A 27500-nucleotide genomic window follows, 5' to 3' on the forward strand; every position below is an offset into this window, starting at 1 on the left:
TTTCTCGCTGTAAACTAGGATTAGCCGATTTTTCTCAGCATTTCATGTTATCCATATAAACCCTACAAACCATTACGTTGACTGAGCATTCAAATTATGTGTTTGGGTCGGTCGCCTGTGTTATGTTTTGCTTTTTCAGGTCCCACATATCAAGCAGCCCATATGAAGTGTTCGTTTTTTACGATTTTCGAGGTGGTTTAATTAACCCCCACTGTTCGACATGTCTTTGTTTTAACTACCATCTCTCTGAGTTGCTTGTTGTTCAATAACACTTCTATCTCTTCTTTGAAAACCGAAATGACCCCCACTTATTGCTTTCATCGATCATCCAAGACCGCGTCTGGAAAAGCAGGTCATTATTCTGCCGGAGAAAATATGAATTCTAGAAACACCTTTTCGAACACAAAATCACGGTATCGCTGATGTTGAAGTCGCACCAGCGAAAAGCAAATAACTATCGTTTCACTTTTCCTCCATAAAGCACCTTAGAAGCTTTCTGTTGAACTTTGCAAGCGGCGCTAAGTCCTGCAGTTCTTTCTGTTGTCCTTTAAAATGACGCCTTTTTGGTGGCGAAAAACAAAGGGAAGAATATGGCAAGTTAGGCCACATTATGTATCAAAACAAAACTTGGAGTGCATTGAATTCTGTTGTTTGCCGATAAAAACCATTTTCGGACCCAGGCCTTTGCTAGAAGTTTTTTTTGAAGTCACAGACACACGAAGAAGTCCTTGAAAAACATCGCGGAATAAATGCCAGCTGCAATTGAGTAAAAAGTGATCGACCGATACTTACTGCATCGTATAGCGTCGAATGTCTTTTCATATTCAAATTTGCCAACCACACAACTAAAGAAGCCATTGTTTCAGCAGCCAATTATGTTCTGGCTGGCATATTAATAGCAATGGGAGACGTAACGAGAAATATCGCTATTATTAGTGCATCGCTACACGGCTATGGTATACTATGACTACAACTACGGTACACGCTATTTAAAATGCATTCTATTTAATATACGGATGTGAGATATTCAGTATGGTTTTGTTTGGTGTAGGACTGCGTTAACTATGGAATTGACTGGCACGGTCCTTTACCGGAGACTGCTAAAGATGACAATACTGCAGAAGTTCAAGAAACGTTTTGTGGACTGAATGACGCTCAGATGTTGACCCTCCAGGCTATAACCTTGGCTAAACCTGATAGTGATGTGTACAGCACCGGCTTATACAGTTACGACTGAGTTACCTGACCCGTGTATGGAAACGAAGCTGCCATTAACCTTGTTTTGGTACAAACCCCTCTGCTTTTCGTATGCAAATAAAGACTAGTTATTATCATAAAAACATGATTTTCGTGATAAAAGCAGTGAGGTCTGTATCAATGCAGTGTCACCGCCACCCCCACTGCCATTCATAGGCCAGGTCACTAAGCAAAAAACCTGTGGAATGGTCTATTCAAAGAACAGGAAACAAGAAAGGTAATAAAACATTCAATGTACCGTGAACCATTGATGGCCACCTTATTTCCTCAACAAATATTTGTACTGCATGATAAATTACAATCTCATTTTCTGCTGACGGAGCCCAATACGGAATATATTTTCTCCCAACGCCGTCAATATAATGTGGTATTGCCGTCTCAAATCGCAATTAGTTTTCTATCGCGATCCATCATTTATAAGGATAAATAAAACTGTAAACTAATCAACCCGCGCCTGATCGAAATTTCAATTCTCTCTACCTGCGAAACGTATTTGTTTGCGTACGTCAGCAACCCAATTCAGTGCAACGACGTCAATTTCAACATTAGAACCAATCACAGGCAGGCAAAAGTGAGATGGCAATACCAGGAAATATTGACGGCTCACGCATAGGCAAAACTATAAGAAGATCGCGATATTACGTGTAAACCCAGGCATATAAAGTTTGAGCTAGGTGTATAGAGATACTGAAGACCGTCGTTGTAACTTCTGTATCTGAGGATATACAGTCAATAAAACAATCCTTGTCCAAATTCGACTATGTTTTTGCGTTTTTGTTGGTGGATTTCTGGTCGGGCCATTTCTCTTTTTTCCATGCCGCAGACTCTGAGCACTGCGATGTGTATAGCCAGACACTCGCTGTTGTTCCGAGACCTGTGCCAGGGGTACTGGGAAAACCCAGCACTGAAATCCCCAACAGTTACTGGTTGGATACGCGAAGTCAGGTAGAAGGAGTGTTATTGTTGATGTTCTCTTCAACAGCTACAATTTGATTCACATTAAGTCAGCCAATAAATCTTTGCACCTTTGCAACTGTGACATATTCTGTGAAAAAAAAAAAAAAAAAAAAAAAAGGAAAATATGATGAAATTATGGCTTGGTATATTCTAAAAATCTAATACTCCTATTAGTTCCAGATTCTAGATGTTGAGTTTGTTTTCCTCTTTAGTCACACAATAAGATAAGGTATGATAAATACATTGAACACTATTACATACTACAAAACAATACCATCCCTCTTCTCTATGAATAAGGTACAGCAGCTGGTACCAAATTGGCCATGTGTATATGCCGTGGCTAAAATGCTGGTGTAAAAAAACACTGCAGTAGAGATTTTGAATAAATACAGCCGAAATATGAATAACAGAACTTATACCTCTTAATTACTGGGTTGCCAGTATGGCAAACCAGTTGGAATCTGTGTTTGGTTTCGTGTTTTTTTTATTTTTTTTTTCCGTGTCGGTAAAAGTCTTGCCTGTCACTCCCCTGCTAAGTAGTGGCTTTGTGCATAGAGTCTTGTCTGTGTATTTTGTTAGGTTTGAGGGGGCTGGGGGAATACGTAGATTTCCTTGGTGCACACAGATGAACGTTTAATTATTAAACCCGCAATGGCGTCGAAAGTCGTGGTAACGGGGATGGCGTTTTAGTGGCAAAAATATACCTTTATGAGATCAAGAATGGAACGTCAATTGGAATAACGAAACAGGCGGGGAAATAAATATCTGGAATCTTAAAAGCGACGAGGGATGGTCTTCGAGAACAATTGCGGTCGGATATGAGAAAGTGTGTGTTGTTTCTAATCTTATTTTATAAACTGTGCTGGTATGTAGAACACTGACAGTAAGTGGGAAATTGAGTATGGGTGTAAAAGGAATCGAATGTCTTGAATGTATCACAGTGTTTACCGAAGTGGCATCTCATTTGTCTGGCAATTTGCATTTAATTTGCAGTCAAGCTGTACAGTTTTCAGGTAAAAAAAATAATTGAAAATGTGACAGTGAAGAATTATTGGAAAGAAAGATTGTTGTCTATTTTGTGCTTTGGAAAAGGTTCTTTAGGAAAGAGTTCAATCTTGAACTGAAAAATATATTTATTTGCATATCGTATGGTTTGTGAGACGGATTGTTTCTTGTTTGCACGCACGGAATTGGAATAGAAAGGGTTTTTTTTTGTCTCCAATAGCAAATATTTTGTTAGTTTCAATAAATTTCATGCTGGAAAAGGTTTTTGTGAGATGTTTCAACTGTTGTGATTCATTGTGCTGTGTAGTATTCGAGTTTAACTAATTTGCATAAGTGAGTTGAAATTTAATACGCATTAAATAAAGATGACAGGAATTTGTAGGCATGATCGTTCTGGCAAATGATTACAGCTGGCGATCATTTTTAATTAAGGTCAGAAAAAGATTTCATTATAGTCACTCTTGTGTAAAATGAAGTTATTGTTAACTTGAGAAAACAACAATAGGGTCGTTTATACGAGAGAAAATAAGCCGCGGCTTACTCTGGACGCGGCGTACATAATACGCGGAAGGAACTATTTATACGAGTATAAACTCCCAGGCCAGGATAAGCCGGGGCTTGAGAAAGCTGTGAACGTAGATTTTGCATCATTTATATGGGCTGTTCGCGTTTTATTTTCTCTCGTATAAACGGCCCTTATATTTCTTTAACTTTTTTAAAGAGAGAGATTTCGCGCAAATTTTATTTCAAGCTATTCAGTTGAAATATTATTTCTCGCCATTGGCTTCGTTTGCGTGATCATTTACTGGTGTTGACATTTAGGAGGTAGTTGTTTGGTTCTAAACGAGTAGGAATAAAACGACCAGGAATGAGCGAATTTTAGTGGGTGTGCGATAGCAACACGAGACAGGAGTCGAGAATTTTAACGATAGACAGATATTAAATAACCCCTCCTGAAATAAACGAAGGGAAGCAGGCGTTGGTGGTTTGTGTGAATTTATAGCACTAAGTGGATGGAAGTCGTCATGTTTTGATTGGGCAGCTTCAGAGACGTCCTTCTCAGGAAACAAGTTGTTAAAATAGCTAATTGTGATTGGAGAATTTCGATCCTAAGTATAATAAGTATAATAATGCCTTTTATTGACAGGCAAAACCATATGATTGAGCGTACCAAATATCATTTGTTTGCGCGATCAAGTTGTGGCGAAGTGTGTAGCCCATGACAGTATGTCGTTTGTGAGCATATTGCTTTTTGTTGTATTAAGCTTCTTCCTCGGAACGCTCAAACAACTCACTTATGCACACGCCGTTTGCGGTAGACCCACACTAAAAGATGCTGTTGAACGATTGTTTTGGCTGGGGTTGGTCCGCAAACTGAAAGAAAGTTTATATGTTGAGAACAAATGTGTACTAAATGAACAAATATGTAAAAATCATGAAATGAACTGCACTGCAACCAAATGCCAAAGGAGAGAAGCACAGAACTGTGAAAGTTTCCTGAAGAAGAAAGTTCCTGATCTTAAAGTTAGTGCTAGCGGTATCGAGTCGCAGAGATGTACGCCTAGCCAGGTGCATTTAGTTAAATTTCTGAAAAGGTGAATTTTCTGTCTATTTGTATTATCATGGCTTTTTGTTTTCTGCTGTTACTGAATCCCTTTGTATTTGGAGCTGTAACGCTATTTCATGTGCAATTACTTGTATCGTTTGCAATTATCCTCACTAGTGCTGTTGTTAGCATTTTTACTGGGTTGCCAAACCCAGTCGGAATCTCGGTTTCATTTCGAGGGTTTTTACTGGGTTGCCTATGGCAAACCAGTTGGAATCTGTGTTTAGTTTCGTGTTTTTTTTATTTTTTTTTTCCGTGTCGGTAAAAGTCTTGCCTGTCACTCCCCTGCTAAGTAGTGGCTTTGTGCATAGAGTCTTGTCTGTGTATTTTGTTAGGTTTGAGGGGGCTGGGGGAATACGTAGATTTCCTTGGTGCACACAGATGAACGTTTAATTATTAAACCCGCAATGGCGTCGAAAGTCGTGGTAACAGGGATGGCGTTTTAGTGGCAAAAATATACCTTTATGAGATCAAGAATGGAACGTCAATTGGAATAACGAAACAGGCGCGGAAAATAAATAACTGGAATCTTAAAAGCGACGAGGGATGGTCTTCGAGAACAATTGCGGTCGGATATGAGAAAGTGTGTGTTGTTTCTAATCTTATTTTATAAACTGTGCTGGTATGTAGAACACTGACAGTAAGTGGGAAATTGAGTATGGGTGTAAAAGGAATCGAATGTCTTGAATGTATCACAGTGTTTACCGAAGTGGCATCTCATTTGTCTGGCAATTTGCATTTAATTTGCAGTCAAGCTGTACAGTTTTCAGGTAAAAAAATAATTGAAAATGTGACAGTGAAGAATTATTGGAAAGAAAGGTTGTTGTCTATTTTGTGCTTTGGAAAAGGTTCTTTAGGAAAGAGTTCAATCTTGAACTGAAAAATATATTTATTTGCATATCGTATGGTTTGTGAGACGGATTGTTTCTTGTTTGCACGCACGGAATTGGAATAGAAAGGGTTTTTTTGTCTCCAATAGCAAATATTTTGTTAGTTTCAATAAATTTCATGCTGGAAAAGGTTTTTGTGAGACGTTTCAACTGTTGTGATTCATTGTGCTGTGTAGTATTCGAGTTTAACTAATTTGCATAAGTGAGTTGAAATTTAATACGCATTAAATAAAGATGACAGGAATTTGTAGGCATGATCGTTCTGGCAAATGATTACAGCTGGCGATCGTTTTTAATTAAGGTCAGAAAAAGATTTCAGTATAGTCACTCTTGTGTAAAATGAAGTTATTGTTAACTTGAGAAAACAACAATAGGGTCTTTTATACGAGAGAAAATAAGCCGCGGCTTACTCTGTACGCCAAAGGAACTATTTATACGAGTATAAACTCCCAGGCCAGGATAAGCCGGGGCTTGAGAAAGCTGTGAACGTAGATTTTGCATCATTTATATGGGCTGTTCGCGTTTTATTTTCGCTCGTATAAACGGCCCTTATAATTCTTTAACTTTTTTAAAGAGAGAGATTTCGCGCAAATTTTATTTCAAGCTATTCAGTTGAAATATTATTTCTCGCCATTGGCTTCGTTTGCGTGATCATTTACTGGTGTTGACATTTAGGAGGTAGTTGTTTGGTTCTAAACGAGTAGGAATAAAACGACCAGGAATGAGCGAATTTTAGTGGGTGTGCGATAGCAACACGAGACAGGAGTCGAGAGATTCTAACGATAGACAGATATTAACTAACCCCTCCTGAAATAACCGAAGGAAGGCAGGCGTTGGTGGTTTGTGTGAATTTATAGCACTAAGTGGATGGAAGTCGTCATGTTTTGATTGGGCATCTTCAGAGACGTCCTTCTGAGGAAACAAGTTGTTAAAATAGCTAATTGTGATTGGAGAATTTCGATCCTAAGTATAATAAGTATAATAATGCCTTTTATTGACAGGCAAAACCATATGATTGAGCGTGATCATACCAAATATCATTTGTTTGCGCGATCAAGTTGTGGCGAAGTGTGCAGCCCATAACAGTATGTCGTTTGTGAGCATATTGCTTTTTGTTGTATTAAGCTTCTTCCTCGGAACGCTCAAACAACTCACTTATGCACACGCCGTTTGCGGTAGACCCACACTAAAAGATGCTGTTGAGCGATTGTTTTGGCCGGGGTTGGTCCGCAAACTGAAAGAAAGTTTATATGTTGAGAACAAATGTGTACTAAATGAACAAATATGTGAAAATCATGATATGAACTGCACTGAAAACCAAATGCCAAAGAAGAGAAGCACAGAACTGTGAAAGTTTCCTGGAGAAGAAAGTTCCTGATCTTAAAGTTAGTGCTAGCGGTATCGGGCTAGTCGCAGAGATGTACGCCTAGCCGGATGCATTTAGTTAAATTTCTGAAAAAGGTGAATTTTCTGTCTATTTGTATTATCATGGCTTTTTGTTTTCTGCTGTTACTGAATCCCTTTGTATTTGGAGCTGTAACGCTATTTCATGTGCAATTACTTGTATCGTTTGCAATTATCCTCACTAGTGGTGTTGTTAGCATTTTTACTGGGTTGCCAAACCCAGTCGGAAAATGGGTAGATTTCCGTTTTATTTTTTTAAGTATTTTTTTCCGTGTCGGTAAAAGTCTTGCCTGTCACTCCCCTGCTAAGTGCTGTCTTTGTGCATAGAGTCTTCTGTGCGTATTTTGTTAGGTTTGAGGGGGCTGGGGTAATGCGTAGCTTGCTCTGCACAATTAACCTGTAATGACGTCGGAAGTCATTGTAACGCGAATGGCGTTTTAGTACATCTTTAAAGAAAATATACCCATATGGAGCTCCAGAATGGAACGTCAAGACAGGCGGTGAAACATAAAGATCTGGAATCTTAAAAGCGACGAGTAATGGACTTCGACAGCGTGAATCTTTCGCCCGTCGAGCCGAAATCAAAATATGCTGTACTTCTAATATTTCGCCAAGCCTAAGGTGGTGTTAAGTACAACACTGAAACCAAATGGAAATTTCTCTGGTAACTTACGGGTTCAACAAAGACACAGAAGGAATCGAACACCACAAGTAGATCTGTGATCTCTGCTGTGTGTCTCACAGTGTTTACTGAAGTCGCATCTATTTAAAGTTTGCCTGTTTGTCTGGCAAGTAACATTCATTTTGTACTCAACTCTGCAAAGGTTAAAAAAAATTGTAAATGTGTTGTCTCTTTTGTGCTTTATTATTTACGGTCAAGGTTCTTTCGAAAAGGGTTGAATGTGAACTGTCAGAAATTTATTTAATTGCATATGCTTTGTGATTGTGTGTTTCGCTTGCACGCACGCAACTGAAATAGGAAGGGTTTCTTGCCTCTTATAGCAAATATATTGCTTGTTTCAATAAATGTTTCGGTGGAAAATATTTCTGTGAAATTTCCAGCTTTTGTAAATTTATCATGTTGTGTAATTTTCGAGCTTAGCAAATTTGCATACATGAGAGAATACGGGGAGAATTTTTGTGGTAACGCATAAGTCACGAAAATAAACAGGTCTGTTGGAAGCGTGCTTGAGTTTCAACAAAATGACCCCCAAAATCGGCAAAAGATTGTGACGCTGATGAATAATAAAGTAGCTGCTATTACCAAAACGATGGAATTACCTGGTGATAAATAACCTTGTCTTGGAGAGTAAATTTTTGATTTTCCAGAAACAATGGTCAACCTCTGAGAGTTGGGCGATTGTGATCTTTGTGTTGAATGCGCACATTTCTTGTCAAAATTTATAACAATCGAAAGAAAAAGAAAACTAACAAAAACAAAAACCCGGTAGCTTGGCATCATTTGACACAGTTGCTTCACTGTTTCGCGAGTAAACATGCCGCGGTAAAATAACGCGGTAACTTGATCAGAGCACCCGCTGAATTCGATGTGCGATTTACTCGGTGCAGCCAAACTTGTACAATTACAACAAAACAACTAAAATCTCCCAAACTGTTTTTTGCTGATGGTAACTTTTTATATTCGTGGTTCAAAATTAATGTTGTTTTCATGTCGTAGATTTTGTTACCGATGGCAAAACATTTTATTCTCGATCGACCGTCCTGAAACTTCCTTCTGCTCTTCTTAAAAATTGTGTATCCATATTTATTTACTTTTACATCAATATTTGTTTTGCATAAAGCAAGCTAACAAAATCTGTATCTTGCTTGGTTCGCAGTTGATAGCATTAAAATAGAATTTTCGGTCCAGTACTAATTATGCTTCTGATACTGAGTGGTATAACTTCAGCTTTCAACTTTTGTTTGCAAAGCTGTCAGATGCTGTCAGTGCACGCTTACACTTGTGGTGGAAAGAAGTTGCATGATCAACATGTCAGCCCAGAAGCCAATGTTTCTCGATTCCCTTTTATTTTCTTCAATCTCTCTGGGTTCAGTACTTTGCTAGTAACCACATGTCTTCTCAAGGGGCTATTTATCTAAGACTTCTACCATGGCGCTACAATGATAGACAATACCAAAACAATATCGTGTACTGTTAGACCTACATATTACGCAAAGACAACTGTCAACATGTCATCCCAGAAGACAATGTTTTTCACTTCCCATTTATTTTCTTCAATCTTTCTGGGCTCAGTACTTTGCTAGTAACCACATGTCTTCTCAGGCTATTTACCCAAGACTTCTACCATGGCACTACAATGATAGACAATACCAAAACAATATCGTGCCCTGTTAGAGCTACATATTACGCAAGGACAACTTGAATCTCCAGGAAGACAACACACAGCTTACTTGACATTATGGAATAAATCGCTGTGTTACTTCACTACCACACGTAAGCAATGCGTGTCAATTTTTTTTAAAGAGGACAGGAATTTCTTCTTTCTGACAAATGATTGATTAATAGGCCGGTAGCCAGGTTTTTAACCTCAGAAAAGGATCTGTTTCGTGGTACGAACGTGTGAGGACCTGTGAGCCAAAGATCCTCTGCTGGTATGGCTTCTGGTATGACTTCTGGTATGACTTCTGGGTGACCCTTTCCCCCCGCCCCCCCAACTGGAAAAAAATGCGTGGAACGCTGCACGTACCACAGGCAACCCAGTGTACCCTCACGGAGGGTCTAGTTTTGTTATTTTCCGTGTCGGGAAAATTCTTGCCTGTCACTCCCCTGCTAAGTGGTGTCTTTGTGCATGGAGTCTTCTGTGCGTATTTTGTTAGGTTTGAGGGGGCTGGGGTAATGCGTAGCTTGCTCTGCACAATTAACCTGTAATGGCGTCGAAAGTCATTGTAACGTGAATGGCTTTTTAGTACATCTTTAAAGAAAATATACCCACATGGAGCTCAAGAATGGAACGTCAAGACAGGCGGTGAAACATAAAGATCTGGAATCTTAAAAAAGCGACGAGTAATGGACTTCGACAGCGTGAATCTTTTGCCCGTCGAGCCGAAATCAAAATATGCTGTACTTCTAATATTTCGCCAAGGTGGTGTTACGTACAACACTGAAACCAAATGGAAATTTCTCTGGTAACTTACGGGTTCAACAAAGACAGAGAAGGAATCGAACACCACAAGTAGATCTGTGATCTCTGTTGTGTGTCTCACAGTGTTTACTGAAGTCGCATCTATTTAAAGTTTGCCTGTTTGTCTGGCAAGTAACATTCATTTTAAGACTCAACTCAGCAAAGGTAAAAACAAATTGGAAATGTGACAGTGAAGAATTATTTGAATGAAAGCTTGCTGTCTCTTTTGTGCTTTATTATTTACGGTCAAGGTTCTTTCGAAAAGGGTTTGATGCGAACTGTCAGAAATTTATTTAATTGAATATGCTTTGTGATTGTGTTTCGCTTGCTCGCACGCAACTGAAATAGGAAGGGTTTCTTGCCTCTTATAGCAAATATGTTGCTTGTTTCAATAAATGTTTCGCTGGAAAATATTTCTGTGAAATTTCTAGCTTTTGTAAATTTATCATGCGTAATTTTCGAGCTTAGCAAATTTGCATACATGTGTTGAAATGTGATACGGGGAGAATTTTTGTGGTAACGCATAAGTCACGAAAATAAACAGGTCTGTTGGAAGCGTGCTTGAGTTTCAACAAAATTACCCCCAAAATCGGCAAAATATTGTGACGCTGATGAATAATAAAGTAGCTGCTATTACCAAAACGATGGAATTACCTGGTGATAAATAACCTTGTCTTGGAGAGTAAATTTTTGATTTTCCAGAAACAATGGTCACTGTGACCTCTGAGAGTGATCTTTGTGTTGAATTCGCACATTTCTTGTCAAAATTTATAACAATTGAAAGAAAAAGAAAACTAACAAAAACAAAAACCCGGTATCTTGGCATCATTTGACACAGATGCTTCACTGTTTCGCGAGGAAACATGCCGCGGTAACTTGATCACTCTGCCCGCTGAATTCGATGTGCGATTTACTCGGTGCAGCCAAAAGTACAATTACAACAAAACAACTAAAATCTCCCAAAATGTTTTTCGCTGATGGTAACTTTTTATATTCGTGGTTCAAAATTAATGTTGTTTTCACGTCGTAAATTTTGTTACCGATGGCAAAATATTTTATTCTCGATCGACCGTCCTGAAACTTCCTTCTGCTTTTCTTAAAAACTGTGTATCCATATTTATTTACTTTTACATCAATATTTGTTTTGCATAAAGCAAGCTTACAAAATCTGTATCCTGCTTGGTTCGCATTTGATAGCATTAAAATAGAATTTTCGGTCCTATGCTTCTGTTACTCAGTGGTATATTTCTTAGGTCGCTCATCCAGATACTAACCCATCACACAGAGATTAACTTCAACTTTAAACTTTTGTTTACAAAACTGTCAGGTGCTGTCAGTACACGCTTTCACTTGTGGTGGAAAGAAGTTGCATGATCAACATGTCAGCCCAGAAGCCAATGTTTCTCGATTCCCTTTTATTCTGTCAACATGTCTCTCCCAGAAGACAATGTTTTTCACTTCCCATTTATTTTCTTCAATCTTTCTGGGTTCAGTACTTTGCTAGTAACCACATGTCTTCTCAGGCTATTTACCCAAGACTTCTACCATGGCACTACAATGATAGACAATACCAAAACAATATCGTGCACTATTAGAGCTACATATTACGCAAGGACAACTTGGATCTCCTGGAAGACAACACACAGCTCAGTTGACATTATGGAATAAATCGCTGTGTTACTTCACTACCACACGTAAGCAATGCGTGTCAACTTTTTTTTAAAGAGGACAGGAATTTCTTCTTTCTGACAAATTCGATGTGCGATTTACTCGGTGCAGCCAAACTTGTACAATTACAACAAAACAACTAAAATCTCCCAAACTGTTTTTCGCTGATGGTAACTTTTTATATTCGTGGTCCAAAATTAATGTTGTTTTCATGTCGTAGATTTTGTTACCGATGGCAAAATATTTTATGCTCGATCGACCGTCCTGAAACTTCCTTCTGCTCTTCTTAAAAATTGTGTATCCATATTTATTTACTTTTACATCAATATTTGTTTTGCATAAAGCAAGCTAACAAAATCTGTATCTTGCTTGGTTCGCATTTGATAGCATTAAAATGGAATTCTCTGTCCTATGCTTTTGTTACTGAGTGGTATATTCCTTAGGTCGCCCATCCAGATACTAACCCTGCCGAATAGGAAACAATTTCAGCTTTCAACTTTTGTTTACAAAGCTGTCAGATGCTCTCCGTGCACGCTTACACTTGTGGTGGAAAGAAGTTGCATGATCAACATGTCAGCCCAGAAGCCAATGTTTCTCAATTCCCTTTTATTTTCTTCAGACTCTCTGGGTTCAGTACTTTGCTAGTAACCACATGTCTTCTAAAGGGGCTATTTATCTAAGACTTCTACCATGGCGCTACAATGATAGGCAATACCAAAACAATATCGTGTACTGTTAGACCTACATATTACGCAAAGACAACTGTCAACATGTCATCCCAGAAGACAATGTTTTTCACTTCGCATTTATTTTCTTCAATCTTTCTGGGCTCAGTACTTTGCTAGTAACCACATGTCTTCTCAGGCTATTTACCCAAGACTTCTACCATGGCACTACAATGATAGACAATACCAAAACAATATCGTGTACTGTTAGACCTACATATTACGCAAAGACAACTGTCATTATGTCATCCCAGAAGACAATGTTTTTCACTTCCCATTTATTTTCTTCAATCTTTCTGGGCTCAGTACTTTGCTAGTAACCACATGTCTTCTCAGGCTATTTACCCAAGACTTCTACCATGGCACTACAATGATAGACAATACCAAAACAATATCATGCACTGTTAGAGCTACATATTACGCAAGGACAACTTGAATCTCCTGGAAGACAACACACAGCTCAGTTGACATTATGGAATAAATCGCTGTGTTACTTCACTACCACACGTAAGCAATGCGTGTCAACTTTTTTTAAAGAGGACAGGAATTTCTTCTTTCTGACAAATGATTAATTAATAGGCCGGTAGCCAGGTTTTTAACCTCAGAAAAGGAGCTGTTTCGTCGTACGAACGTGTGCGGACCTGTGAGCCAAAGGGCCTCTGCTCGTATGACTTCTGGGTGACCCCTTAAATGGTCTTAATGACCCACCAACTTGAAAAAAATTGCCTGGAACGCTGCACGTACCACAGGCAACCCAGTGTACCCTCACGGAGGGTGTAGTTCTCTTAGTTCTTACATATGACTTTTCACGTACAATGGTGTTAGGCTTATTGAGATGGATAAAAATATAATGCAAACTGTTTGTACTTGTAACCGGTTTAAAATACGCTGCCTCGATAAAAATAACGCAGATTGAACTTATATCAGGAACTTTAACATCAACACTAAATATTAAAATGAAAAAAGAACGTAGAATTTTCTCACTTACCGGTTGAAAGATTTACCAGCGACGCCGAACTGTTAGCGCCCTTTTAACCAAATAGACCGAGAGAGGCCTGAGACACTTTCTCGTACCCAAACCCGACGAATGCTGAGATTACCGAATGTCCTTATTGAATGTTTGAATGTCCGAATTGAATGTCGAATGTTTTAATGTCTGAAGTACTGAACGAATGTCAGGATTACCGAATGTCGGAATTGGATCTTCGAGCCGCCGATCGAATGTTAGAGTTAACATTTAAACCGGTGAATTGCCGAACTGAATGTTTGATTGCTGAATTGAATGTTTGAATTGCCGAACTGAATGTTTGATTGCTGAATTGAATGTTTGAATTGTGGAATTTAATGTTTGAATTGACAAATTGAATGTTTCGATTGACGAATTGAATGTTTGAACTGACAAATTGAGTTGAGCTTACGATTGCGAGTTTAAATTGTAAGATAGCATGCTTGAACTGAAGGTTTGGATTAAAAACAAGAAGTTTGAATTTTGGCGGGGATGGGTACCCATATTCACACACAAATCACTCGATACGAGCAACAATCATAACTCTCTGGTCTGACGCTAGATTGACAGATCGGGAAATTATGGAGAGAATAAAGATCTTGATCAAGTTTGAAAAATAATCGAAACTGTTGATATTTCCCTGTTTTTATTTTTATTATTATTATTATTTTTTGTAAGTATTTATGCTTTTCTCGAGTTCTCCCAACATCCCGCCTGGTTTTGTCACGTTATAAAGCCCAGGAAAATGCCATCCATTGCTTAAATAGTGTTAGACGCGTCAGGAGCCCATTACCGGGAGCCTCCATCTTCCATATTAACTCTTTGAGTCAACCCTTTCTCGATGTACTCCTCCGTGTACGCCAATGTGACCAGTATCACCATAGTTTACAGCATACATCTTTGATATTGGACAATCATGTTTTGGTCAATTGACAGTTGTCAAAACAAGGTATCGCGTCACCTAATCTCGTACCCAGATCTCACTCTGTCACTGGAAATGTGAGATCTGGTAAAGTTCGACAGTACACCATTTTTCATTGGCTACTAAAAAAAGGTTGCGGCAATCCAATCTACGCTCCGATTGGCTTATTTCGCGGGACACTTAGTGAAGGTTTGGTTTCGCAAGCTCATGTGCTGTTTTGAATAAATGCCAGTTGTGCGGAGGAAAGTTTTATTTTTTCCAACGCCTGAAAAGCTTTACAGTTGAGGAAAATCATTTTTAAAATTTGCGACGTTTGTGTAAATGGTACCGACGAAAGCCCCACGTACCCTGCCACTCAAATAAAGTTCTGCGTAGCTTGCTACGAGGTACGCAGAAACTAATAAATTCAAGTTGAAGTATGTTATTTATTCAAAACAGTATTTCTCGTTCTTAAAGTGTGACTCGCGAATTAAGTAGTGATCAATTGTGAATTTCACGGTTAGATTAACTACATTTTTCACGAGATCGTGTCAACAAAATAGCGCTCGTTGCAGTGATTAGGTCTAAGCACTCTTTAACATTTTCGCTTTCAATTTACGGTTTGGCTAACTACACTTTTCACGAGATTGTCTGAAGAAAATAGCACTCGTTTACTGATTAAGCATTAGCGTTCGTTTCACTGCTTAGGCCTGAAACCCTCTTTAACATTTTAGCTTTCAATCTAGGGTTTGGCTAACTACACTTTGCACGAGATCGTGTCAAGAAAATAGCACTCGTTTATTGATTAAGCCTAAGCGCTCGTTTGAGTGATTCTGGAGTTGCTCCCACAATTAAACAATCTTGACCGTTCAAAAACAATCGCCTGTAGCCCTTCTTTCTGTTTCGGCTTAAGTTTAAGGTTCCCTTGTTCTCTACCCAAAAGAATCTCTTCAAGAGTACTCTCGAAATCCATGTTTATTCCGTAAAATCACCCAAGATCACAACAGAGAGTACGAACATGCGCAGTGATAGAAAGGCTCGTATTTCGGGCCTCGCTGGCACTGAGCATGCTCGAAATCGAACTTTACCAGTTCTCCCTTCCGTATGACCGTGGGAGATCTGGGTACGAGATTACGCGTCACCATACCGCGGGCTCGAGTTTAGAGCTTATTGAGGTTAGCTGTTTTCTTGAAGTTGACTCCTGACCAGGTACTGGTTTTCGATTTTATCGCAGGCTCAATTCATCCAAAACATAAGCGAGGCTTCATTTTTCGGACACTTTCTGTGGCTCGACGCGGCTACTACTTCAACTAAAGCTCTTAACAGTCAACGCTTCTCGTGTTCTGGTGGAAAAAGGTTTGGAAAATCTTTCCTTTCTGCATTTTTCGCTGGTTTCAATCCAATTTGACACAATATCTTGATAACTGTGGTCCACAATGGTGGCTACGAAGTTATTCAAGTCAAGCAATAGAGGGGTGCATTGCATTGCCGTATTGCCGATTCTTGTTCCAAGCCAAGCTGGCTTGTTTCAATGAAATACCTCAAAATGTAGAAAATATCCTATTCAGAGATTAAGTGGACTAAAGTACATCAGTAAAACTCTTTTTTGACCTTGAACTGACAAACTTTGCCAACGGTTTCTAATTTTAGCGTGATTCCTATTCGCTGGCTGTTGAGACAGCTGACTCTGAAATGGCTTTTTTCCTTTTCCATTCGCTCGTTGACGATGAGCTCGTATTCTTTTAAAACTCGTGCGATTCAAAAGAAATCATTGCCAAACTGGTAAAATCCAAAGTAAATTTCCATTGAAAACCAATATCGCACTCATCCATTCGTGATTCATGCGATATCGTTTTTTTTGCGTAAAATTCACCGCGGTATTCACTAGTTAGGCACTGAATTTTTCTATGAAAGAAAACGAAGAAAATGATTTAATTAAGCAGTAACCCGAAACACCAAAACGTGGACAGTTCCAAAACCTTTTTTTTCTCTAACCCTACAGGCAGTTAGAATAAATAACCAGGGAGGTCCGCTTTTAGGCTTGGCTAAATATATATGTTAATCCCTCGTGAATATACAACTGTAGCTTTACTATTGCAATTTAACTTGAATATGTTTGTAGACTACAAGTATAAATTCCAATTGCATGAGGTTTATTTGTTGGCCCACTGCTGCAAATAAATACTGGAATGCTTTGACAGAGAGGCGATATTTCTCACGAAATTCACGTGGATTTTCAATGTGAAGCAGCCTTCTTTCCTCAAAATTTCCAGGCTACCGAATATAGTTCTTTACGTTCTTCTTCGCTCGACGAGAACATATCAAAATTTCGAAAGACACTCCATACAAAAACCAAATTTTAATTGCAGGTGTAGTGCTACACCTGTAATTACCAGTCGGAGTCTTGTAAAAACGACTTGTAACGATGCTTATTGAACTCATTTTTGTGTGCACGTGTAAAAGCAAGGGCTACAAGTGTAACTTTTTTTTTTTGAATTGACCCCAGGTCGTCCTTGCCTTCTTGAGGCTGGTTTTCACTAGCGACGGAGTTGGAGTCGGAGCCCTAGTCGGAGTAGGAGTCGTAAGAGTGCTTATGACCTCGTGAAAATCAAAGTTCGGAGTCATAAGCGGAGTTATAAGCTCGACGGAATCACAGTCGGAAGAATCAGAACGTTCCTATTTTCTTCCATCTCCGCTTATGACTCCGTCGCTTATGATCCAGTGCAAACTAAATTGTCGGAGTCGGAAGCAGAAGCGATTCCAAGCATTGTGATTAGTCTACTCTTCCGCTTCTGCTTCCGACTCCGACAATGCAGTTCCCACTGGACCATAAGCGACGGAGTCATAAGCAGAATCGGTATTCTGCTTCCGACTCCGAAAGTTTGATTTTCACTAGATCGTATCGCTCTGTGCTTCTGATTACGACTCCGACTTCGACTCCGTTGCTAATGAAAACCAGCCTTCAAGAAGTCGACGTGGTATCACAATGAGGTGTAGCAAGCTTTGAAGGGCCTGTCCTTTAATGTTAGTGGACGTTTTAATTAAGCCTTTAGCTGGTGCTTTTCCCGTCCCCTGTTATCTTTGAATAATTTGCCTTTCTGGTATAATTGAAGACAAGGATTCTTGAATACCGCTCTTAATTTAATTAATGTTGGGGATTTTGTGCCGGCTGCGATTTCCTCATGGATAAGGCAATTTTCCGTTACTTGTAATCTTGTTGTAGTGATTCAGCGATTTTTGTCATAAAAATAAATTCACTCTCGAAATATCTCTTTCCGCAATGCTAAGTGGGTATTCTATATCTTTCAGTTTATATTTTTAAATTGTCATGTTTTCATCAAGCGAGGAACGAAAACAATTTGATTACGCCAAGTGGGTGGCATTAACAAAAGTTCGAGATTAGAAGTGAGCACAAGATGGATTCCTAGTAAAATCTGATGCCTTAGTACTTTCGTGTTAACCAATGTTTGTGTTTCACATGTCAGTCGCAAATTTGGTAGTGTGAGGTTGGCCTACGGTATCTTGTATTCTTTTGTGATTTTTTGTGAAATACTTTTACTTTTGTGTAATCTTTGTGAAATTTACACGAAGGCTTATTCCCGAGCAAGTTATGGCACGTCGTAGGGAAATTAGAAATGTAAACCCAACGAGTATCGGTCTACGCGGGAAGATGTCTCTCTGGATCAAGTTGGTGTCTTCGACCATTTGACGCTGCCTCTTCAAAGCTTGCTTGCAGATTCAAAGAAATTTAAAGAGAGGTGTAATTATGCATTTTTCTGGGCCAAAAATTCGATTGTATGGCTGAGGGAAAGCGAGGGGTCTAGACTCATCGCAATCAAGAGTTCAAGGGATTTAGATAATCTTATTTCCCGTGAGCAGTCATCAAGTTAAGGAAACATAAGTCAAGTAGCAATACAACCAACTAAGGTAAACAAAGAACACTTACAAGAGCTTCCGTAGTATTCCTGTGATGTTATTCCTTCTCACGGTCAGTTCAATAATAGTTTAAACACAAGTCTCCCTACCAAGAAATATCTTGAGCGTCTACCAAGTTTTAATGAATTGGATATATTTACTCTAAACAGTTTTCCCGATAGAAGGTCTGACTTTGATCCCTATACCACAGCTATCAGCTGTAGATACTTTTCTCCCCATAGTTTCCGTCATTCAAAAAGACAATTCCAGTTTTCCTCTAATTCAACCGATGGACTTTCATTGTTTCATACCAATATTAGAAGCCTGAAAAGTAATTCAGAAAAATTTCAAACCCATTTACTAGAAGAACTTGATTTTCATTTTAACATAATTGGAATCACAGAAACTAGAATAAGAAATGAGCTTGGAGATTTGGATTTTAATCCCATCATACCTGATTATAACTTTAAGTATGTGCCGACGCCCCTTTCTACTGGAGGTGTTGGCATATACATTGATCAAAGATTCAAATATACAGTTATTGGAAAAATCTCTAATGAGGCTTATCAGGCTCTCTGGGTTGAGTTGCATTTGCCAAAAAAGCAAATATGATTTGTGGTGTGGTCTATAGACAGCACAATTCACCAGAACATTTTCAAGAATATTTTGATGAAACAATTGAAAAACTTAGCGCCTCTGGGAAGAAAATGATCTCCACTGTTGGGTGATAGTAATTTAAACCTTCTCCGTTTTCATTACTGTAAATATGCTTAAAACATAATTTCCGATCTAACCGATCACTTTTCACAATTTTGTTTTCTTCTCTCGGATAAAACTATTTTCAAGCATGATTGTCATAAAAATCTAGCACAGAATTATTCAAGCTATTCTGAAACAGAATTTATACACGACCTTTCCCAACTTGACTTGATCCAAGCAGTCTCAAAAAACACTTATGTGAATAAATCTTTCTCTGCATTTTATAATAAATTAAATAATCTTCTCAACACGCACGCACCGTTAAAGCCAGTCTCAAAGCGCATGATTAAGCGATTATCAAAACCTTGGATAACTGAGGGAATTAGGAAATTAATTAAAATCAAAAATCAACTTTTTACTTCGGGCGACACTAATGCCTACAAGACCTATCGTAATAAAGTTTTGATGCTCACACGAATAAGCAAAAAAATGTATTTTCACAATTATTTTGAAGAAAATTTGAAAAATACTAAAAACGTATGGGAGGGCATCAATAGTCTTTTAGGTCGTAAGAATAAAGCTCACAAAGTTATAACCTCTTTAAAATGTCCACGAACCAAGCAAGTATCTTATAATTCCTCCGAGTTTCCTGATATAATGAATAAGTTTTTCTCTTCAGTTGGATACAACTTGGCGTCTAAAATGCCATATCCAATTAAACAATTTTCTGAATATCTCCCCTGGTTTATGGCAAGCCGTTTGTAGCAAAATTTAATCTTAGATATATATGTTCAATCCTTTAAATTAAGGTTTAATTTAAAGTCATAAAAGTCATTCAATGCAATCCAATCCTTAAATTTTATATGCAATGCAATACCACGAATATTGATTCAATGCAATCCTTAAATTTTATATTTAATGCAATACCACAAATATTGATTCAATGCAATCCTTAAATTTCATATTTAATGCAATACCACAAATATTGATTCAATTCAATCCTTAAATTTTATATTTAATGCAATACCACGAATATTGATTCAATGCAATCCTTAAATTTTTATGCAATCCGAAAATATATGTTCAATCTTCCTGGGACGAGCGCGGCCATATAGAACATCACATGATCATTTCCCGCCTTTTACCATCCAAAGCAGACATTGCTATGATGGACGAAAATAGAGTTCAAGTTGTGGCCCAGATGTTGGAGAATGCTTCAAATATACTTCGGGGAACAGCATCTACTGTGAATCAACAAGTTCCACAGACTTCTGGTTGTAACCCGCAAGCTTTAAGAAGCAATGGAAATGCTGAAGATGCTACGGCTACTTCATCTGTTCAGCGGGCACTAAATCATGCTCGAAACATGATAAGAAACAGCTCAGCTAGTGGAACTTATCGTCGCCTCGGTCGATCAGAGCGGCTGCGAACTTCCTCTCCACTTAACAGTCGTAGCAGGAATCAAGAAAAACAGTCTAAAAAGAAGAAGGCTATAGAATTCGCTCTTCTAAAGTGCTTTGGTGACATCAGCGACGAAGAAGAAGAGTATACCCTAAAGAGGGACTCGATTATTGCCAGCGGTGAGTTGTAAGAACCATGAGAAATTTAATAATAGAGGGTTTTAGATTTAAAAAACGCTTAAACATAAACGGCTTTATATGAACTTTAGTTCGTGTATGTATGTAAGTATGTATGTAGGTAGGTATTCACGCAAGCTTAGAACGCTATAACTGTTTTATAACAGATTCAACACATTGATAACAAAATGAAAGATTCCGAACTTGTAACATTTGCGAAGCGGCGCCGGCCGGTCGGTCGTCTTGCGAAATCTACATCTATCGTCGAACAGACGTCATGTAGACCTACATCTATCGAGAGCTTTATGACCATATGCGTGGAATTGTAAGTATGTATGTAAGTAGTTGTGTGATATCATGTGTAGTAGAGTACTGTTTCAGGCACCCAGTCCATCAAAGGTTTGCCGAGTTGACACAGATCTATATTTGGCGGTAAATCTTCATATCAAAAAATACTTGAGGTAGTTGTTATTATCATTCTGATCATTATGATCGTCATTATTCAATGCTCGGACTTCCAAAGGAAACCCTGAGGTTTAATACAATGTTTCTTTTGTTCTTGTCACTAATGGCTTACTGGTGTCTTCTGCACGAGATACAGTGTAATAGGAAATTCAGAGTGCATTCAGTAATGCGTCGAGTTGTTATTATCATCATCATCATCATCATCATCATCATCATCATCATCATCATCATCATCATCATCGTCATCACTGTCGCCGTCTTCGTCGTCATCATCATCATCATTATTATTCCATCTGCAAGTTAAATCCAATCTCCACACCTGAGGAACAGCTGTGAGCAACATTTGTATAAATAGTTAACCACTTCATGCAAACCAAATAATTATCTCTCAGAGGTCCCACTTTTGAGGCTTCATGCTTTTCTTAATTTCATTTCAGGTATAGTTATGCTAGATGAAGAGGACAATGAAGAATCTGTGAGAAATTCAATCAGAGAATCTGTCATCAAGAAGCTACCAATAATAAGTCCCAATGACTTTGAATTTGTTAAAGTGCGGCAGAAGAAAATCACAAGACTTGAGCTTGGTCCTAACACTGAATACAGTTACTCTGTGGTAAAGAAGATGGCGGGGCAGGGGCTGTTGTATGTGAAAGTGAGAGAAGGATTTGAGTTTATATATGGAGAGAGCAGTGAAGATCTCGATGACAATATGCTTCAAAGTCCTTTTGAAAATTTGCACAAGAGTGATGCAACTGATCCAACTGGCGCAACTGAAGATAAGAATGGAGAGAATGAAGTGGATGTGGCCCCAGTGCAGCACACAGCTGAGCTGCTAGTAACCCATCAAGGAGAAACCACTGGTAGACTTTGTCAATCTGACATTTCAGCCCAGCTTAAACATGATGAAGAGGACCTTTGCGACTCCATTATTCGTGGTATCACTGACCTGACCGATCCAGTTGAAATCCTAAAATTCTTCAGCAACACCTTGTTAAGGGAAGGCAGTTGGATATTGCACATGGTGTGGACACCAGCATTGCACTTGATCCAAAGGACCCCCAGAATGCCACCAATTATATATGTGTTGACCGTGCAAGCATTTTGACAACAACGTTTGCAGAGTTTCAGTCTATTCAGGATTTCTCCATAACATTTGAAGTTGATTTTATGGGTGAAGTTGCCAGAGACTATGGGGGCCCACGGAAAGAGTGGATTCGTTTAATGAATTCTGCCATGAAAGAGAAGTATTTTGACAATGGGCTGAGAGAGTTGCTTTTTGAAGATTATTATCATGTTGGTGTCATGATGGGAATTGCTTTGTTACAGAATGGCCAGATGCCAACCATTCTACCAGCAGACATAATAGAGTCTCTTACAGAAGAAGCTAGTTTGAATGCATGTATCACCAACCTTAAAAGAGGTTTGAATAAATTCGGTTTGGTCAAAATATTCAAGTTCAAACCAATACTTCTTCATCTATTGAGACCAAGTAATACACAGCTAACAGCGAGGATCGTCATCCAGCTTCTTAACCCAGTCTTTTCACCAGAGGGATCTACTGCATTATCAAGAGAAAAGGAAGTCTACAGCCTATTCATAAAGTACATCAGACAAGTGGCCAGTGGGAGGCGACCACCACTCACTTTGAGTTCCATTTTGGTCTTTGTAACTGGTGCAGCAGAGGAGCCTGTACTTGGCTTTACACTGCAACCAAGTATTACATTTGTCAACGAGCGAGGAAACGATCAGGTAAGTTGGCATTGAAATTATAGACTACCTAGAGGCTGCTTTGAACCTGGAACTGTCGTGGATAAAGTTAACACTGGTTCCCATATTCCAATTTGTGAGAGAAAAGCGTCTCGCTAAACATAACAAAGTATTTTCTGTCATTGTTGCTATGAATAGAAACTCTTCCTGACCTTTCAGATTTAGGTTTATCTTTGCTGGGAAAACTCGGTATGGTGGTGACCGTGGAGTAAGAATTATAGTTGGGCCAGAAGAACTGTAATAATATCATCACATTGCAGCTCTATTGTATTTTAATTTTCAAGCCCTGCTGATACATTTTTATCTGACTTCAGGCAACAGCACAGAACAAATACGCCTTCATACCTACTGCACACACCTGCAGCAACAATTTGGTCCTGCCAAGGGGTGCACTCACAGAAAGCTTGTTACAAGAAGAGAAGCTTTTTGAAATGTATGATCTTGCTTTCACCAACAACTATTTCGGATTTATATGAAGTGGACTGTACAATGGAATAGCAAAGAATACAAGTAGACTTGGATCGACTACACGTAGATTAACCATTGAACTGAAGCAATGTAAAATCATCGTATTGTGTTCTTTTCTTGCTGTATCCCTGAAATGACTGTTCCAGTTTACGATTTACATTTAGTTAGTCATCTCCGGAAACGACTTAAAAACAAGTTGTCGTTATCTAATGGCTTGTTTGGTAATGTACATGTAAGTCTGGAGTCCTGTATGTATTCTCCAAATGTTTCGTTCCTGTTTCGTAGAATGTAACTAAGTGCATCGACCACAGAGCACTTTCGGAAACGGAGCAACAACGGAATGCAGCAACCCCGACTTCTCCCGTTTAATTAAAGTTTTCTCCCAAAATTCTCACAGCAAAATATAGAGCTAGCGATTCCGACCAAAAGAAAACGTGATCTTTTCTCACAGAACTTGAGTAATGCAATTTAATACGGTTCAAACCTTGATAAGAATATAATCGCTTCTGTCCGACACAGGTCATCAACTACTTAAGTGAAAAATATAGTATTTCATCAACAACAAACTGCACAAGTCCCGAAAGCACTAAATATTTGATACGCAATATTATAATAGTTACATTCCTATACTGTTACATGAATTTGGTGACAGTTTATAGTTAAAGTGTATTCATATTAATTTTACCTATTCATCACTGAAATTGACTTACAAGACATATCAAAAGAAATATCACCTGAAAACATGTGAAAGTATGTGGTAAGTTTTCTACAAATGTTGGCAATGGTTCCTGTTTTGTATAATGTGACTGTGTTCGTGTTGACTACAGAGCACTGACCATTACTACCATTTACTGGCTACCTTGAACGGCTAACATTTTTTCCGCGTTTTTCAGCGCTTAAAACATTCAAGTTTGTTTAGACAAAGTGTCACGGTTTTAAATTAAACGCAACTGGCAAAAAACAGTTGGCTTGATCGCCTCCATGCTCCAAGCCCTTTCATATTTTAAGCCATTTAAGTTCGCTGTGGCAGGATTTTCGCGAAACGAAGCTGGTCGTTTGTTGGCATTCATAGTCAATGCCTGTGTTTCACGTGCAGAAACACACAGGCGGAGCTGTCCAAACTTGACATGTACACACTCTAATAGTTAATCAGGGTTAATTGGTTCAAATTAAAACGAAAAACGCGAAAAAAAGTTAGCTGTTCAAGGTAGCTCGAAAATGGTAGTATATTTAGATCCTTAAGTAATATAACATTTTTACTCATGATATTTTTTTAAGGGAGCGTTACAGTTTACAATGATTATTATTAGATGTTAATCATTAAAAAAACTGACTTGAGACACCTAATCAGAACGCAGTTCTAATGCAGACTGATTTGACACTTTTGGGGACAACCGGTGCATCGATCTTGGGACTGCAAATTGTCAGCAGAATACAGCAGGGGCAAACACTAATGACATCAATTGCTTAAACTGTTATTTGTCATGCGAATAACCTTTAATAATTTCCTAGAATTTGAACAAATCGATAGATGAATAGTCTATGGTGTGCTTCCCAAATGACGGGACTACATCTCTCGCTAATTAAATCAGGTCGAAATATAAACAGCGTGAACCTCTGAGCGTAAAATTTACACAGCGAATGAAACGCAAATTGTTGTCCTAGAGTCCCAAGTGATACAATGGGTCATTTGTTACCAAGATTGAATGACTGAAAAAAAAGGGCTAAATTGTTTGCTAAAGGACGGGACTTTAAAAGGAAGTTTAAACGAAAACAGCGTGAAATTTTAACACAATAAATTCCGAGATACCAAGTATTAAACAAGGGTCTTGACAAACTGCTAGCTGACCAGCCTCGCCAGCTATAAGAATTGTATTTTCGCCTCCAATTCTCGGAAAGACGGTTGAAATACTATGCCTAGCAGTTTACGAAAATTAAAAAGTACAATAATAAGCGATGTCACTTTTATAACAAATAAATCACAAGGAATGAACCTCTTTCATGTCCCTGCACTCATTGTCCAAGTAACTAGTGGTTAGTAACTAGTTTGGCTTTCAATAACTCTAGAGCCTCTTGGAAGATGTCTATTCCCATGTGAGGTGATTCTCTCAAGGGATCTACTCTTTCCAATACAAATGATTGCAGTGTATCGTTTTCGCCCAGGTCAACTTCCTCAACTACAACATTGTTATCACTTTGCAATGGAGTTGGGCCATCGGGATCTTCACCGTAGCATTCAAGATCATATGCGGGCTCTTCATCTAGCCCACCGTTTGAAAGTGGGTTGTCACGATGCATCATGCCATTCAACCACATTTGATGTGGTGACCAATTTCTTTCTGTTCTGACATTGTGGTGATTGAAAGCATCAGTGAACTGACCAAGAGCTTGGTTGATTCGTGGTAGAAAAACTAAATGTAAAGTGAAAAGGTGTAATGGATCATCAGTGTCCAGGATGCCAGATGATTCCATGCCATAAAACGTGTAATAAAACAAGTGGGATACACAACGGAAAACATCCCTCCATAGTCGTTCAATCCGTTGGTTGTGTGTTGATGGCCCTGCAATGTAGCTTCCCCTCCCTTCACCTCTAACTTGCACCATTTTATCACAAACAAGAACATTCTCAACACCATGATCTACTCTAATTCTTGATGGCCATAGGTCTCCGTCTCTCTCAACAGCACTCAGAAACAATCCCAGAACTGTTTCGGCTCTATTATTGGGACTACATGACAGAAAGATGATTCTTCTAGAAAATCCGTCTATGCAACCATGAATTACCAGCTTCCACCTAATCAATGAGTGATGTCCATCAAGATGCCAAAGTGAGTTTGGCCAGGACACCTGGTACTTCCTGCGCTGTATGGTAGCACCCCATCTCAACGCATTATTTTCGGGATCTAGCTTCGCCAACCTTTCTCTGACTCTCCGACGTTGAATCCGTAATCCAATACATTTCAGGTAACCGGCTATTATGTTGCATCCAGAAGCACTCCCATGGTTGTTTATGTAATCTTGAATGATCCGGTCGAGTCGTTCATTAGGTAAGTCGTCAAAGCCCCTCATATCCTGTAAACCATACTCTGCTACTCGTCTGTGAACTGTCCACCTCGAAACTCCGAGCATCTCTGCAATCCTTGTCCAAGTGAATCCCAGTCCTCGCAGTTCTTCTACCATCTCAACAGGAATTTTGAGAGATGGTCTTCCGGGATTTTTTCCTTTTTCCCTTTCTATCGTAAATGAATCTGCAGCCACAGAAGACGGTGTGATAGTCCGGCGACGAAGCACACTGAGCACATCTACTAAAGCCCCATCGATGGAATCGAGATTTTCCTTGTCCCTCGGGTCAAGGTTGCAACACTCTTTCATCGACCTAAGCAGGCTAATTGTTTGATCAAGAACTTCGGCCTGCGTTTCTGCAGCTTCTGTGTCAAAGTTCTCAAATATTGTCTCGGTTCTATCCACAACTTCTCCTAGAAACTTGGGAAACTCAACTTCTACGTCAAATTCTTCTTCCCACTCTGCCGCCATCTTTTGTTCTATACCTTGCACAGTTTACTCTGGTTCTATATGGCCGCGCTCGTCCCAGGAAGATTGAACATTCGGATTGCATAAAAATTTAAGGATTGCATTGAATCAATATTCGTGGTATTGCATTAAATATAAAATTTAAGGATTGCATTGAATCAATATTTGTGGTATTGCATTAAATATAAAATTTAAGGATTGCATTGAATCAATATTTGTGGTATTGCATTAAATATAAAATTTAAGGATTGCATTGAATCAATATTCGTGGTATTGCATTACATATAAAATTTAAGGATTGCATTGAATCAATATTCGTGGTATTGCATTACATATAAAATTTAAGGATTGGATTGCATTGAATGACTTTTATGACTTTAAATTAAACCTTAATTTAAAGCATTGAACATATATATCCAAGATTAAATTTTGCTACAAACGGCTTGCCATACTGGTTCTTTCTCTTTCAATCCCGTCTCTTCTTCTGAAATTCAACTGGAAATAGTGACTATTCCT

The 27500-nt window shown here is 38.7% G+C and overlaps 2 protein-coding genes and 1 pseudogene across 8 annotated transcripts in view; 2 read left to right on the forward strand and 1 right to left on the reverse strand.

Annotated features, from left to right (window-relative positions):
• The window catches only part of LOC138007093 (centrosomal protein of 83 kDa-like), a 622454-nt gene that overhangs the window by 158310 nt on the left and 436644 nt on the right, over window positions 1–27500 (forward strand). The window lies entirely within an intron of this gene.
• Window positions 20345–23482, forward strand: LOC138008549 (uncharacterized; annotated as a pseudogene).
• On the reverse strand, window positions 23499–26987 carry LOC138008554 (uncharacterized). Its single transcript, XM_068855875.1, has one exon. The coding sequence runs from the start codon at window positions 26985–26987 to the stop codon at window positions 25482–25484; it is 1506 nt and encodes a 501-aa protein (XP_068711976.1). The 3' UTR covers window positions 23499–25481.

The sequence above is a fragment of the Montipora foliosa genome, chromosome 6, assembly GCF_036669935.1.
Source record: "Montipora foliosa isolate CH-2021 chromosome 6, ASM3666993v2, whole genome shotgun sequence".
Taxonomy (NCBI): Eukaryota; Metazoa; Cnidaria; class Anthozoa; order Scleractinia; family Acroporidae; genus Montipora; species Montipora foliosa.